This window comes from Mandrillus leucophaeus, unplaced genomic scaffold (assembly GCF_000951045.1).
Source record: "Mandrillus leucophaeus isolate KB7577 unplaced genomic scaffold, Mleu.le_1.0 Scaffold174, whole genome shotgun sequence".
In the NCBI taxonomy this organism is placed as follows: Eukaryota; Metazoa; Chordata; class Mammalia; order Primates; family Cercopithecidae; genus Mandrillus; species Mandrillus leucophaeus.
The window spans coordinates 2531193-2546900 of NW_012101743.1; the positions used below are offsets into that span (position 1 = coordinate 2531193).

The window sequence follows — 15708 nt, forward strand, 5'->3', positions numbered from 1 at the left end:
AAACAAACAGAGAGACCCGAATTATTGAAAAGGGGCCAGCTGTAAAAACAGCTTACAGAAGAACTATCTAGGGAGAAGGACATATATGTGCCAAGGCTCTGAGTTGGGAAACAGTTTGGAATATTCTAAGAACTAAAAGGCCGATATTTTTGGAGTATAGTGAACTAGTGGGAGCATCAACATACAAGTGGTAGTCGAAGCCATGAGAGTGGTTTGATTTTCCCTGGATAGTACATTGAAGAAGAAGAACAACAACAACAAAAATCAAAAGCAGAACATTGGAGAGAAATAACATAGAAGGGAGGTTCAAAGACGAATCTGTAAGGGAGATGAGAGGGAGCAGTCATAGAGGTGGGAAGAAAGGTAAGAAAGAAGGATATCGTGGAAGCCAAAGAAAGAAAAAGTTCCAACATTGTCATGACGTGTACAGAGTAGTCAAATAAGATAAAGGGGAAAAGAGGTCTGTTAGAATTGGCAATTAGGAGGTCATTGATGATTTTGGCCATTGCCCACTCAGAGAAGTGAGTGATGTGGGTAGAAGACTTAGTGTAGTGATGAGCTACACTATAGCTATGCTCTCCCTTAAATGTTTATTTTCATACCAGAGTACCTGCTTCATCCAGAGTTAGTTTAGTCTGGTGAAATTATTAGTGAGATTTCCCAGTTGCCAATCAGAAAACATTTATTAAGCATTCATTATCTGCATAGAATTACACTTGGTATTAAGGTGAAATAAAGGGTAGATTCCTATAATGTGGGTCTAAATTCAAGGTTCCTAAGAAATAATTTTTAAAACATGGCCCTCTAGCTTCACTCTCTGAAAAACATCTATTGTGTACCCTGAAGCAGCTTATTATTTGCTTGCCTAGACCTATAAGCACAGGAAATTGTAACAAGTCTATTGTGTCTTCCACAAAGCAGACCCAATACATTCTTAAAGGAACAGGCCACTTGTCTCTTCGGATAATTAGTCACTTTCGTACTCCTTTTCTATGCTAAAATGTATCTTACTATCAGTGTTTATGTGAAGAGGATACATGTGTGTATCTCCTGTATCCCATTTTGTTAAAAGATGAACTTCACTTGCTGAGTAGATTTTAGCTGTAATTTTCTCAGCACTTTGATGTTCACAATAAAGGAACTGTTGAAATATAAACCAAAAGAGTAAGTAATGAAGATTGACCTTCCCATTTTTAAGCCCACATTTGAGATCCATCATTCATCATTTCAGGCATTCTTTCAAAACATATTGAGAACCTGCTTACGGTGTTATGGTGGTGCAAAAGTAATTGCCACTATATAGTGGCAAAAACCGCAATTACTTTTATATATATTATATTATTATATACAATAATATAATATGTTGCAGACACTCTTGAGCTCTTCTCAGATCTACAGCATTTATATTCAGTACTTTTACATCTTTGTAATAACTTGTATACTGACTTAAGTTCTATTATTATCACATGCTGGTGTTAATGTTAACTAGTTCAGGCTCTCTGGAGAGTAGAGCCTGCTTTATGTTGATTTTGTATCCTTAAAGCACCTAGCATAGGTTTAGGTGAGGATATAGAGGGCACTTGATACTCTATTGATTTTATGATTGGATTTTAAATACTTATTTCTGTTTTCCCTGTTCTTTAGTTTCCTTCAGCATTTTTCAAAGGAAGAGTAAACATGTGTGCTGCATTTTGCTATGAGGTTTTAAAGTGCTGCACATCGAAGATTAGCTCAACCAGGAACGAAGCATCTGCACTTTTGTATCTTTTGATGAGAAACAACTTTGAGTACACCAAAAGGAAAACCTTTTTGAGGACACATCTACAGGTCAGTGAAAATAAAAGAGCCTCTTCATCTTTCTTCTCTTCAATCTTTAACCTCTAGATCAAGATCCAGAGCCACCCAACCCAGTCCAATACAGTGTGGCCATCTAGCACTTGATGTGTGGCTAGTCTAAATTTAGATGTTCTGAAAGTGTAAAATATGCTATGGCTTTTGAAGACTAAGTATGAAAAAAATAGAATATCTAAATTGTTCTATATTGGTTGTATGTTGAAATGATATGTTACCTGTATTAGGTTAAGTATATTAAAATAAGTCTCTTTTTAGTGTGGCTACTAGGTAATTGATAATTACGTATGTGGCATGTGTCATATTTCTACAGAATAGAGCTGCTCTAGAGCAGAGACATTACGACCATAGGCTCTATTTCAATTTTTTTTTGTTTGATTTTTTTTTTTTTTTTTTGAGACAGAGTCTCACTCTGTCGCCCAGGCTGGAATGCAGTGGCATGATCTCAACTCACTGCAACCTCCACCTCCCGGGTTCAAGTGATTCTCCTGCCTCAGCCTCCCGAGTAGGATTACAGGCATGTGCCACTATGCCCAGCTAATTTTTGTGGTTTTAGTAGAGACGGAGTTTCACCATGTTGGCCAGGCTGGTCTGAAACTCCTGACCTCAGGTGATCCACCCACCTCAACCTCCCAAAGTGCTGCAACTACAAGCATGAGCCACTGTGCCCAGTCTCTAGTTCAAATTTGAGGACTGCCACATACTATGTGACCTAGAACAAGTTACTTCCTTAGCCTCTCAGTGCCTCAGTTTCTGCAAATGTGGTAGGGTAAATATTGTTACCTAGCTCATAGGATTTTTATGAGGATTAAATGAAATGATTAAATAACAAGCTTGTTAGATTTTACAGAACAGATAAGACAGTTTATGTTTCTCATGCTCCAGTATGCCCACTTATTTTAAAAATGAGAGATGTCTCAAAGTTTAGTGGAAAGCATGGACTTCAGAATCAGGCCTACCTGCACTTAAATCATAGCTTAAATCCTTACATTTGCCGGGTGACCCTAAGCAAATCACTCAATCTGGCTAAACCTGTTTCCTTATTTGTAAAATGAGACTGAGTATTTCACTTTGCAGCATTACCCTGAGGATTAAAATAAGTTGTGTATGGTGCCTATAGTGCCTGACACAATGTGTAGCACAAGATAGCTACTTCCTACATGATAGTTATTATTCAGCATCTCCATACTTTTGGGTTTATTGGATGAAATAGCTCTGAACTAAACCACAATTGGGACTGCTTGACTCAGTAGCCCTCATCATAATATGAGAAATCCTTGGTCCTATTTATATCTTTACTGTCATGGTCTGTCCCATTGGAGCTGTTTACTGGAGACAAGATTGTTAATGGGGGGACAACCATAAGCAGCTTGTTGAAAAATGTCATCAATAATGTGAAAATCCAATAGGAATACTGTGTATGCTTCCTGTAAAAGTCTGCTATATAATTACTTTTGCATGTTAGAGTCAGCCATCATTACACATTAGCTCCTTTACTATTTGCTTTTATATGAGATGGCACTTGGGAACCCACCTTCCCCCAGAGCATTGTTCTAATTTGTGTGCCAATATACCTGAAATTCCCCCATTGTTATTCATTCTTCTGGGTCAAAGCATCAGTTTTCTTTAAGTCTTTTATTCAAATATAGACAAATTAATAAATGTGAAGACTTAGAACACTGGCACATAATAAATGCTCAATAAAGGATTAACTAGTACTCTAATGGTTATCATCTCTTTCATCCTCTACAAAGTAGGGATTTTTATCATAGCCACTTTACAAATGAGAAACATGAGGCACAGAAAGGTTAAATAGCTTTCCCAAAGCCACACAGTGAATTATTGATAGTCAAGATTTGTATCTAAGGCATTCAACTCTAGAGCCCATACCCATGGCTATTACTGTATCTTGCTTCCTAGGACCAGTGGTAAAGCATCCAGCCGTTAACATCTTAGCATGAATTGTTTTGGCAGTCACCCAAGAGAGACTGAGAGATTTAAAAGTCCCGTCAAAGGCGGTGGTTCATGCCTATAATCCTAGCACTTTGGGTGGCATAAGTGGGTGGACCACTTGAGCCCAGGAGCTTGAGACCAGCCTGGGCAACATGGCAAAATCCTGTCCCTACAAAAATACAAAAAATTAGTAAAGTGTGGTGGCACACATCTGTAGTCCCAGCTACTTGGGAGGCTGAGGTGGGAGGATCACCTGAGCCTGGGAGGTCGAGGCTGCAGTGAGCCAAGATCATACCACTGCATTCCAGCCTGGGCAACAGAGTAAGACCCTGTCTCAAAAAATAAAAAGTACCATCAAAGTCCATTGCATAAATTTTTGTTAAACTAGGTAAGCCCTGGTCAAAAACAAAGAAAGTTGCTGAGGCACTGGACTTGGAATTCCAGCCAACAAATAGACTAATGAAAAGGAATGAGAAATCATCAAAGAAAAACATGATTTATTCTCACCTTTGCCACAGCTACAACCTAAAAAGCATATTTAAAATGGAGACCTGACTACCATTGTATCAGTTCACTATTATGAAAATAGTTTTAGATCTGGCTGTCCTGTGAGTTTTGAAAAATTGTTACATCTAACCAAGAAAGATCCTTTAAAATTTGAAATGAGGCCTTTCAAGTTACGATTTCAGCAGAAGAATGTAAACCCCTCATATATGAAGAAAATGCATTATGCTGGTACAGTGTAGAATCTTTAAAAGAAGCATTTCATGTGAGTGCTTATGTACTTATAAAATGATGAGCATAGGCAGCATTTGTTCAAAAGGTATTTGGAAAATAATGTTTACTTCTTCCCACAGATAATAATTGCTGTAAGCCAACTGATAGCTGATGTAGCACTAAGCGGAGGATCAAGATTTCAGGAGTCTTTATTCATTATCAATAATTTTGCAAATAGTGACAGACCTATGAAGGTATGTTCTCATTTCAAATAATAAATTATAACCACCTTTACTATCAGGGAAGTCTAAACTCTTAAACTGTCATTGGATTCACAACTTTTGATAGTATAGAATGTACGGAATGTGAGTTTTATGAGTTAAGGGCTTTGTCTTGTACCTCACTATATCTCTAGTACCTAGAACGCTGCCTGGTACATAGCAGATATTCAATATCAGTTTAGTGGATGGATGAATGAATATACTGTGTATTCATTGTTGTTATGGCAAGTTGAATCTGAATTTTTTTTCTGGGCTTCATTTCCAAACTTGCTCAGAAAATATATGGATCCTTTATTTCTTAACAATTGTCACCACTTTTAATATTGGTTAAATAAGCACCGAATTTGAAATTTCACAAAATTTCACTTAGAATAGCTAACAGTTGCCTGATCCATTGCCAATGGATGAGGAATGGCACAGAAGGGATTCATTATTTGATGGTTTTGTGAGTTTTGAAAACTATCTGTTAACACCAAGGCTGTTGCTCTTAAGCACCAGTTTGCTGAGGCCAAACCCAAGACTCTGACCACTGTTCTGCTTTCTTTCCTATATGCTTAAAACTTACATAGCACTGTAAAAATGCATCTATTGCTTCGTTGCATAGAGTGCAGGTTCTGATCTTCGGTGACACATGAATACAAGGGAAGAAGAATCCTTTCCCAGTAGGACTTTTCCTCCCAGAAGAATGAATCATCCCCATTCTTGGGAAAGGTCATCTTCCAGCACAGTTTGACAATATTGTGTAAAATCTGAAAAAAATTAAAAGCTCATAGTCACAGCATATTTGATGTTTAGATGTGTAGAATCTATGTACCAAAAAATATTCCCACAGGAATGTTGCTTGCACTGAAAAATAACAGTGTGTAGTGCCAACCGCTCTCAGGCTGGGAAAGTTTGCTTTCCAGCCAGTTCTACTAGTTCCCCAGGGGATCAGTATATGCTCCAGCTAATCTCGTGAGCATAGAAACAAGTTACACCACTTATGCTTATACTCTAAGGAATTGTTTTTACCGGTTGTTACCATCCTTAATACTATGTTATATAGGTAGATTGGTAAGTTTTTCTGGGTAAATGGGGCTTGGATACTCTCTCCTTGATAGGAAATCTTTTTCTTTTCCATAACTCATTTATGAAATGACTTAGTTTTATTCTATTATGGCAGTCATTACCAACAAACCTTATTACAAAAAGATGTGCCTTTCCCCTGGTAAATGGGATCTCTATTTATAGAAAGGAACTTTATGTATATAATTATTATTTTTCAAGGGATTAAGTTTTTATTTTTTATTTTTATTGTATTTTTCCGTATTTATTTATTTAGAGACGGAGTTTCACTCTTGTTGCCCAGGCCGGAGTGCAATGGCCCGATCTCGGCTCACTGCAACCTCCACCTCCCGGGTTCAAGTGATTTTCCTACCTCAGCCTCCCGAGTAGCTGGGATTACAGGTGCCTGCCACCACGCCTGGGTAATTTTTTATATTTTTAATAGAAATGGGGTTTCACCATGTTGGCCAGGCTGGTCTCAAACTCCTGACCTCTGGTGATCCACTTGCCTTGGCCTCCCAAAGTGCTGAGATTACAGACATGAGCCACTGCTCCTGATCAAGAAGGCAGTTTTTCAAACCATTTCCCCCACATACTGTGTTCATATTGACAAGCGCCCTAACCCCTGTACCTGTCTCTACGTCATCATCTCTGAATCATGTAGATAATTGTGATTACTCCTGTGGGGGTTAAGAGGATGCAGTAGGACTTCCTTAGCAGTGGCTAGGGTGAAGAGGAAACTCTGGTATTCTTGGCGCCAAAGACAAACTTTGAAAACTTAATGATCTCTCTAAACTTTCTGGAATGTTCTGTGATTCATGACCTCCCATTTGTGTAAATAGAAATTTCTGCAGTATAGTTTTCACCTTAGTGTATGTGGTAGTTAGTGGATGGAGTAGGTATGCTCATCAGAATGGAAGGCTGACTAAGAGCACCAGCTCTAGGGCCAGACTGCCTAGGTGAAAATCCTGTCTCTACATTTACTAATTTTGAGACTTTCGTCAAGCATTTAAACACTTTTTTATAATAGTACTTCACTCATAGAGTTGTTGTAAAAATTAAAACCTGTAAAGAACCCAGACCAGTGCTTGGCACATAGTAAGCTATCAGTTTTTAGTTACTGTTACAAGAAATCGGCAAACAAAGATCACTCCCATGGCTGTGGAGTTCACAATGGAGGATCTGGGATTCAAAGCCAGGTAGTCTGACTCCAGAGCTAATGCTTTTATGTCCTGTGAATATACTGCCACCAAGGTTAGAGCCTTTGAAGCCTGGGCTAGTTACATATTTTAAAAATAATTTATTTAAAATTCTTTCAGTGTACTATATGCAACATACCAAGAACTGTAACAGGAAGTGAAAATCATATTATGTCCTCACCATTGGATGACAAGCTTTAGAGCACATCAATATTGTTGTCAAACATGTCTTTTTTGTTTGTTTTGAAATTAGGCAACTGCCTTTCCCACAGAAGTCAAAGACTTGACGAAGAGAATCCGCACTGTTCTTATGGCCACTGCCCAAATGAAGGAGCATGAGAAAGATCCTGAAATGCTAATTGATCTCCAGTATAGCTTAGCCAAGTCCTATGCAAGCACCCCAGAGCTCAGGAAAACCTGGCTTGATAGCATGGCCAAAATTCATGTAAAAAATGGAGATTTTTCAGAGGTGACTACTTAAAGTTTTGTTCTAAACAGCCTTTCAAAATACCTTGAGCATGTTCTGACAGTTCTTTCTCTGTCATCCTTTTTCAGGCTGCGATGTGTTATGTCCATGTAGCAGCTCTAGTTGCAGAGTTTCTTCATCGAAAAAGTAAGATATTTCTGTTTTTAGAGATGGGGGGGATTTTCTTTTAGCATAATAGTTTTTTATCTTTGTAGTTTAACTGTGATATAATTAAACGCTGAAGAATATGTTCACCCTTGGCCTCATTCAGTGTTAAAAATAAGCTGTTACAAAAGAAGACTGGATTGTTCGTTGTCCCTTCTGCTTTCATTAGAGATTACAAGAAAAGTGAAATAGTACAGGGTGGCCAGGTGCAGTGGCTCATGCCTGTAATCCCAGTGCTTTGGGAGGCCAAGGCTGGAGGATTGCTTGAGGCCAGGAGTTTGAGACTAGCCTGGGCAACAGAGTGAGATCCTGTACCTATTTTAAAATAAAATGTAAAATATATCAAAAAAAAAAAAAAAAGTACAGGGCCAGGCCTGATGCCCAGTGTTTATTTTCCAAGACTTTCCCTCCCTGGAAGGCTGCCACAAATTAAATTCTTCTCAAGGCTCAAGTCAGGATAACACAGATTATTTGTTTCCCCCTCATGTGTCTTAACATCACCGACTACCCATAGACTATGTCTCTCCAGCCACTTTAGTGCAGTGACACCTGGGTACGAAAGGGGAGTCATACTCTTGAAGGGTTTCAGGTCCAGCAGCCCTGGATTCCTAATTTAAGATTCCTAACTCAGGAAATCTACTCGGAAGTGTTCCTTTCCATAAACAGTATTGTTGACTACGCTCAACAGTATTGTTGAACAGATTGCATCTGCTCAAATAGTAACCCAGTTGAGTTAGGTTTAAACATCGATTGGCAGTGGAGATGGCAGCCAAGAAATCTCTATCTCAATGTCCAAGCTACTTCCTTTAAGGCAGTGGAATGAGTAACAATATGGCAAAAGGAAACCAAATTATTAAAGGAGTCATATCACTCTGGCTTCAGCTGTAGGAACACAGCCACATTTTGTTTTATTTTTTAATTCCAGAATTCCTATAGTTAACTATATATCTGTCATTTCACACTGAGGCTCAGTGTTTGATTGCCTCACATAACACCCATGTGGAGAATTTTTTTCTAAAAGGATTCTTGGCCGGGTGTGGTGACTCATACCTGTGATGTCAACACTTTGGGAGGCATGGGTAGGTGGATCACTTGAGCCCAGGATTTTGAGACCAGCCTGGGCAGGAATGGTGAAACTCTATCTCTGCAAAAAATACAAAAATTTGCTGGGCATGGTGTCACATGCCTGTGGTTCCAGCTACAAAGGAGGGTGAGGTAGGAGCCATAGCTTGAGCCATAGCTTGAGCCCAGGACACTGCACTCCAACCTGGGTGACAGGACAAGACCCTGTCTCAAAAAATAATAAATAAATAAATAAATAAATAAAATTTTAAAAATATTCTTCTCAAATATAATTAAAATGTGGATTCATTTTACTTGTATTTTAAATTAACACTTTCTGTCTGACTCTGGAATTCTTTTGAACAATCTATGTGTTTGATATACTTTAGTTTTCTCCTTTTAGTATACATATGTGAGTTTTAAACAGAAAAATAGATTAATTACCAAAATGAGGCTCCATTTGAGGGTTTTTAAAAAAATCACTGGTATGCATATGAAATCACAGTATAAGTAAATATTGAAATTACACACCTGAAATTCCAACTAAACTGACAGATATGAGAATCTTAAATGGAGTACTGTGATTTCAAGTATGTCTTCAGAGAAATAGGTTAATATTATCTTATCTTTTTAATTAGTAGAAATCTGGCCAGGCATGGTGGCTCACGCCTGTAATCCCAGCACTTTGAGAGGCCAGGGCAGGTGGATCACCTGAGGTCAGGAGTTTGAGGCCACCCTGGACAACATGGTGAAACCCTGTCTCTACTAAAAATACAAAAATTAGCTGGACATTGTGGCACACACCTGTGATCCCAACTACTTGGAAGGCTGAGGCAGGAGCGCTTGAACCGGAGAGGCAGAAGTTGCAGTGAGCCAAGATCTCGCCACTACCCTCCAGCCTGGGCAACAAGAGCAAAACTCCATCTAAATAATAATAATAGTAGTAGAAATCTGAAGATTTTTATGTCCACTATGTCTAAAACTGTACTTTTTAGATTTTGAAAATAGTTAATTATATTAAAACTATTTCCCTGGAATGTTTTTGTTTTTTTCACGAGTGCAAAGACATTAAAGCTAAGGAAAAATCAAGAATTATTTATTTGTATTATCAGTCCTTAAGCTTTAGAAATAGAATTTCTTGCTATGGTTTTTCTGTTATCATGAGGCAACTAGCATAAACACCAAACTGATACGTTTCAGGAAGTGGGAATAATATTTTTAACTAGCCGTTTATGTATTTCATAATACCCTCAAGGTTTTTTAGAATTTATCCTTCATAGAAATCAAAGCACTCTTCGCTAATGAGAAGAAAATATTGTTTTGAATGTTAAACAAAAAATAATGTTTAAGAGAATTTACATGTTTATTTATAGGTGTCATCTATTTTTAAATTTCTTTTAATTAAATTTTATTTTATTTTAAGTTCTGGGATACATGTGCAGGACGTGCCGGTTTGTTACATAGGTAAACATGTGCCATGGTGGTTTGCTGATGCCATCTGTTTTTAAACCTGCAACACTATTTGCCTAAATTAGAAAATCTTATTCTAAAATAGTGGTAGTAGTAAAAGTCTTAAGGGTTTTCCCCACTTAGTTTCAGTGATCCAAAACACCTTTTTTTTCTTAATTAGCTGATTCAACTATACTAGCTATACCAAGGTCGACTACTGATTTAAAACACAAGTTAAAAACGTAAACTGAGTATTATTCTAAGTGAACTAACTCAGGAATGGAAACCAAATATCATATGTTCTTGCTTATAAGTGGGAGCTAAGCTATGAGGATGCAAAGGCATAAGAATGATATAATGGACTTTGGGGACTGGGGGTGGGGGCCAGAGAGGAAAAGACTACACATCGGGTACAGTGTATACTGCTCAAGTGACAGGTACACCAAAATCTCAGAAATTACTGCTAAAGGACTTATCCAGGTAACAAAAAATCACCCATTCCCCCAAAACTATTTTTTTTTTAAAAAAAACCTGTTCTCCCATCCATTCTGAGAAAGCATTAGTGAGCTGTTTGAAGTCTAGATAAGACCTGGCAATTGACAGAGTCAATGAAAATACGTTTGAGTGCAGAACTGAAAAAAAAATCATTGAATTTACACTTAAGACCAACGTATTTGACAAAGATAATTTGGCACCTTTAGAACTCTTTGTTTTCTATCATTAAGTGCCCTTTGATAATGAGGCCAAGAGGGAAGGAACATTAGAATATATTTTAAATCCGTTACATATCCATTGCCAAAAATGTTTTGTTTTCTCTAATTCCTAACCAGTTTCTCTTGAAGTAGACTATAAAACATTTTTAAATCAAGATGGAATAAAATACTACTCCTCAGTTGACACATTGGAAGCAGATGTTCTACTGTGTAGCATTTTTAAGGGAAAAAATACTTTGTCCTATTGGATCATTACCTAAGCAGGGAAGGGCTTAGGGGCCCTTGCCCCTCGAAGGTGACTACACAGCACCCACAAGGGACCATTTCCAGGTCCTTTTCTTCACTGGGTCAGGCATTGAACTGACAGGAAAACGGAAAGGTGGTATGCAATTCTCCCTGCCCCCGCTCTCACCCTGCCCTCAAACTTCTTTCAGGCAGCCTGAGCTCTTGCTTGTTCTACCAGAGAGACTTAAGGATCACTAGACTTAAGGATCACTATTCTCTTCCCTTTATTGAAGACATCTCAAAGTGGTAATACTGAGTGTCAGCTATTCTCCTCCCTCCCAAAAAATATAAAATAAAAATGTCAGAATTTGCTTATTTTTGTTTTGTTTGAGAACCTCAAAATTTCTAGATCACATTCTCCCTTTTTTCTTTTCCCAAGAGAGGATACAAATGTTTTCCCCAGGGAAGACAAGAGTCAAGTCTCTGCATTCTTTCACCACCAAACAGTATCCTAGGTTCAGCAAAGCTTCGGGCTTGCAAGGATTCACCCATCAACTCAGGAAAAGGAATTTCCTTTCCCATAGAGTCTGGTTTTTTTTTTTTTTTTTTTCATTCCTTATAGGGTAATGTTGTTCTCTTTCCCAGGTCTTTCTATCCAGGATCTGATAGCTTGAGTTTCATGAAGCTTTTTATTCCCTCATTCTTTCCTAGTCATAGCTTTTTCCCTTCTTATCCTCCCCTCAGGACTCTTAGCTCTTATCCTTCTTCTGCCTAGCCATCCTTTTTTATCAAGGGTTGCACTACTATCCCATCTTCCACACCCCTTCCCACTTTTTTTCACAGGATATCTTGTATTCAGGATTGTGGTTTCTATTTGAGCAGTTTCGATCTTGTTTCCCCTGGGACAGCAGTCAGGAATACAGAAGTTACAGCTATAAACGGCAAGGTCAAGAGTCCTGGTCAAATACCAGAGAAACTGACAGCAGACTCTCCAGGACCACCCTCTACAGGGCTGCATAGGTCTACATGAGATCCCTCAAACAGATCCCTCCTTCTGTTGGGATATGTACACTGGCCAATTCTAGACTCAACAACTTGTTTCATCTGAAAATCTTTCTAGAACTAAGAGGAATCAGGATTTTCTCCAAGCATTTTAAAGAATCTAACAAGCAAAGGGTCCTGATATATAATTGGATATTGATGGGTGTTGATAACTTTAGCAAAAAGGGGGAGGAATATAGTCATCTCTGGGTAGAGATACATTATCAGGCAGATGCATTAAGATAACACATTTATTAAGAATATTGGATTCTGAAGCTGAAAATTCACGATAGTAGTCTTTGCACTAGATAACCCAGACACAACTTTCAAAAGTGGGTGTTTATGTCTTTGTTCCTGAGATAAGACATAATTTTCCCTACTTCTACTTAAGATACACCAGAAGACTCTCTAGCAAGATGCTTTTAGCCTCATCTCATCTCTGGCATAGGAGTGTGCCTTTCTTCATCCTCCCTTAAATCCCAGCATTCTAGAAAAGCCCTACATTTGGAAATCACTTAAAGTAATAATCTCTTTTGAACAGATGGGATTTTTTTTTTCCCAGTTATGGACCTAGCTGCCTGAGGCCTTCAGGGTTTGACTATCTTCTTCAATAAAGGCTATGTTCTTTGTCTCTTCACTCAAGTCTTGGGCCCTCTTCTTTACAGCCCAGCGCTTGACTTGATAGTGGTGATCAAGTGGAATGGTTTTTTCTCCATTTCAAGAAGTTCTCCTAATGCACTACTGCACAAAGAGTATCCCACAAACCAGCTGCTAGTCTGAGAACTGTTTATCACATGTTTACAACAAGATAAGGAGTATCGTCATGAATGTAAATGAACCATGTCACTAAACACTCTGTTTGTCCAACTGACTTGTTCCTTTTCATAGACTTTGTTGAAGAAGGAAATGAGGAATTGATTTACATTCTGGTGAAAGTTCCTTATCTTTTTATGGCCCAGTACTTTGAATAGAACTCTCTAGAGGTCTGTAACAGACCATTTTAGTCATGCTTATCTTCAGAAATGAAGCAGGCTATGTTTTATCTCAGTGCCTTTTATTTCTTCTTCTTCTTCTTCTTCTTCTTCTTATTATTATTATTATTATTATTTTGAGATGGAGTCTTGCTGTGTCACCAAGGCTGAAGTGCAGTGGTGATCTCGGCTCACTGCAAGCTCTGCCTCCCGGGTTCATGCCATTCTCCTGCCTCAGCCTCCCGAGTAGCTGGGACTACAGGCACCTGCCACCACGCCCAGCTAATTTTTTGTATTTTTTTTTTTTTTTAGTAGAGATGGGGTTTCACCCTGTTAGCAAGGATGGTCTCGATTTCCTGACCTTGTGATCTGCCCATCTCGGCCTCCCAAAGTGCTGGGATTACAGGCGTGAGTCACTGTGCCCAGCCGGATGCCTTTTATTAACTACTTTATTTGAACAAAAATGGTCCTACAGCTTGGTGGGTCAAAGTAAATATCATTTTCATTCCTGGGTCTCCTTCTTCCTTAATTAAAACTCACTGACTACTCCCATGTATTTCTCCCTTCTTGAAAAAGTATTTCAAAGCCAGGCGTAGTGGCTTACGCCTGTAATCTCAGCACTTTGGGAGTCCGAGATCGGTTGGATCACTTGAGCTCAGGAGTTAGAGACCATCCTGGGTAACATGACGAGACCTGGTCTCTACAAAATATATAAAAATTCGCCGACTGTGGTGACTTGCACCAGTAGTCCCAGCTACTGGGGAGGCTGAGGCGGAAGGATGGCTTGAGTCCGGGAAGTCAAGGCTGCAGTGAGCTATGATCAGGCTACTGCACTGCAGCCTAGGCGACGGGGTAACACTCTGTCTCAAAAAAAAAAAAAAAAGTGTTTCAAAATAACCCTATCTTCCCCTAGCAGACTTTCATCTTTCTGTCAAAGAAGTGTGGTTCCTACTTCTATGTGTGGTTCCTACCCATGTTCTGTTCAAGCATCTTACCCAGAAGATATATGTCTAGTGATTAGGTTTCATTTAGACAAGAAGAGTTGGAAAAATCCAAGCCCTGATATATAACCTCTTTTCCACCAGAATTCTGAGAAATCTCTTCAACTTGAGGTCTGATTTTTTTTAAACCTTCCTTCTTCCTTCCCCAACCTCTAACAGGAAGATTACCAGTACTTAGTTGTAAGTAAAGGTTATTATTTGTAAGTATCACTGTTAGATTGTAGAACAGTAGATTGCAACAGCCATTTGTGTGTGTGTGTGTGTGTGTGTGTGTGTGTGTGTGTGTGTGTGACTAGCTCCTATTGGAAGGAAACTTTTTCATTGAAACTTTTTCAATGGTTATGTTATAAAGAGGCAGAATTTTCCTTGAACTCTAAAAGTACAGCCCACTTAGATAAAGGTCAAGCAGACACAGTAGGAATGTTTACACATGTTCCCCTGTCTAGAATCTATAGGGGAACCATGAGGCCTTTACACCTAGACTCTTGCTTGACAGTAACAATTTGGTCCAGAAGCCTACAGCAGGTGTTCTCAGCTTGAGTTCACTTCCTACTTCCCAGGAGTCCAGCTGGCAGCAATTATTTTATTCTACCTTGAGAAGGCTAGTTTTTTTACTGGTAGGCTTATTTGCTAATAATAATTCATTGAGTACTTATGTACTAGGCTCCATTCTAAACACTTTACATTTCATTTATAGCGTAGTTATTATTCCTGTTTTATAGATGATAAAACTTTTTATAGTCCCAGGGAGATAAGCATTAGCAGAAAATCACACAGTTAGTGACAGAGCTGAGTCTATGTAACTGCCAAAGTAATGGTTCTTTCAGTGCCCCATCCTGTTTTCTCTAGGATGCTTCATCCCTGCCATCTGTTTTATTTCCTGACTCTTAAAAGTCCTAAGCCAGACCTTCTCCAACATCTCACTTCCTCTCCCACATCTCAGTGAAATTAGGCACTAGACATGGTTACCAAAGATCACTTAGTGGTTACCTGAAAAGTGCCTGCCCTCTTGTTTAGATGATAGAACACAAATGTATATAGGATCAAAGTTTAAATAAATGTTTAGATTGTACTAGGTGAACATCTATACTAGCCATTGAAGATGATACATAGTCAAAGAATAAAACTTACTCATAAGTAACTTAAGCTCACTTTGTAGGGGAGAAGCTAATAAAATATGTAGTAGATGGAAACAAATTTAAAAATTTTTGCAAGTGAAAATTGTACTTAAGACTTTGATTCTTACAAAAATATGTTTTTATTTTAAATAGCCCATCTCTGTAAGGCTCACTGTTATTTACTAAATGCTTTCTCATAAATTTACTCCACTGTTTTTTTTATTCACACAGAATTATTTCCTAATGGATGTTCAGCCTTCAAGAAAATTACTCCCAATATAGATGAAGAAGGAGCAATGAAAGAAGATGCTGGGATGATGGATGTCCATTATAGTGAAGTAAGGATTCCAGGGCCTGCATTGCCAGTTATATAAATTTCACTTCATAAAATTCATGTATATTAAACAATTATTACAGCTAACCTAATTTTGAAGGTAACTAAGGGTTAGTGA

At 38.4% G+C, this 15708-nt stretch overlaps 1 protein-coding gene across 1 annotated transcript in view; it reads left to right on the forward strand.

The window, feature by feature from the left end:
* DOCK11 (dedicator of cytokinesis 11) overlaps positions 1 to 15708 on the forward strand; it is a 205198-nt gene that overhangs the window by 166590 nt on the left and 22900 nt on the right. The window contains exons 41-45 of the mRNA XM_011977202.1: positions 1645 to 1827; positions 4662 to 4775; positions 7299 to 7514; positions 7601 to 7658; positions 15488 to 15594. Of these exons, the coding sequence (XP_011832592.1) occupies positions 1645 to 1827; positions 4662 to 4775; positions 7299 to 7514; positions 7601 to 7658; positions 15488 to 15594 (678 nt within the window). The remainder of the gene's footprint in view (positions 1 to 1644; positions 1828 to 4661; positions 4776 to 7298; positions 7515 to 7600; positions 7659 to 15487; positions 15595 to 15708) is intronic.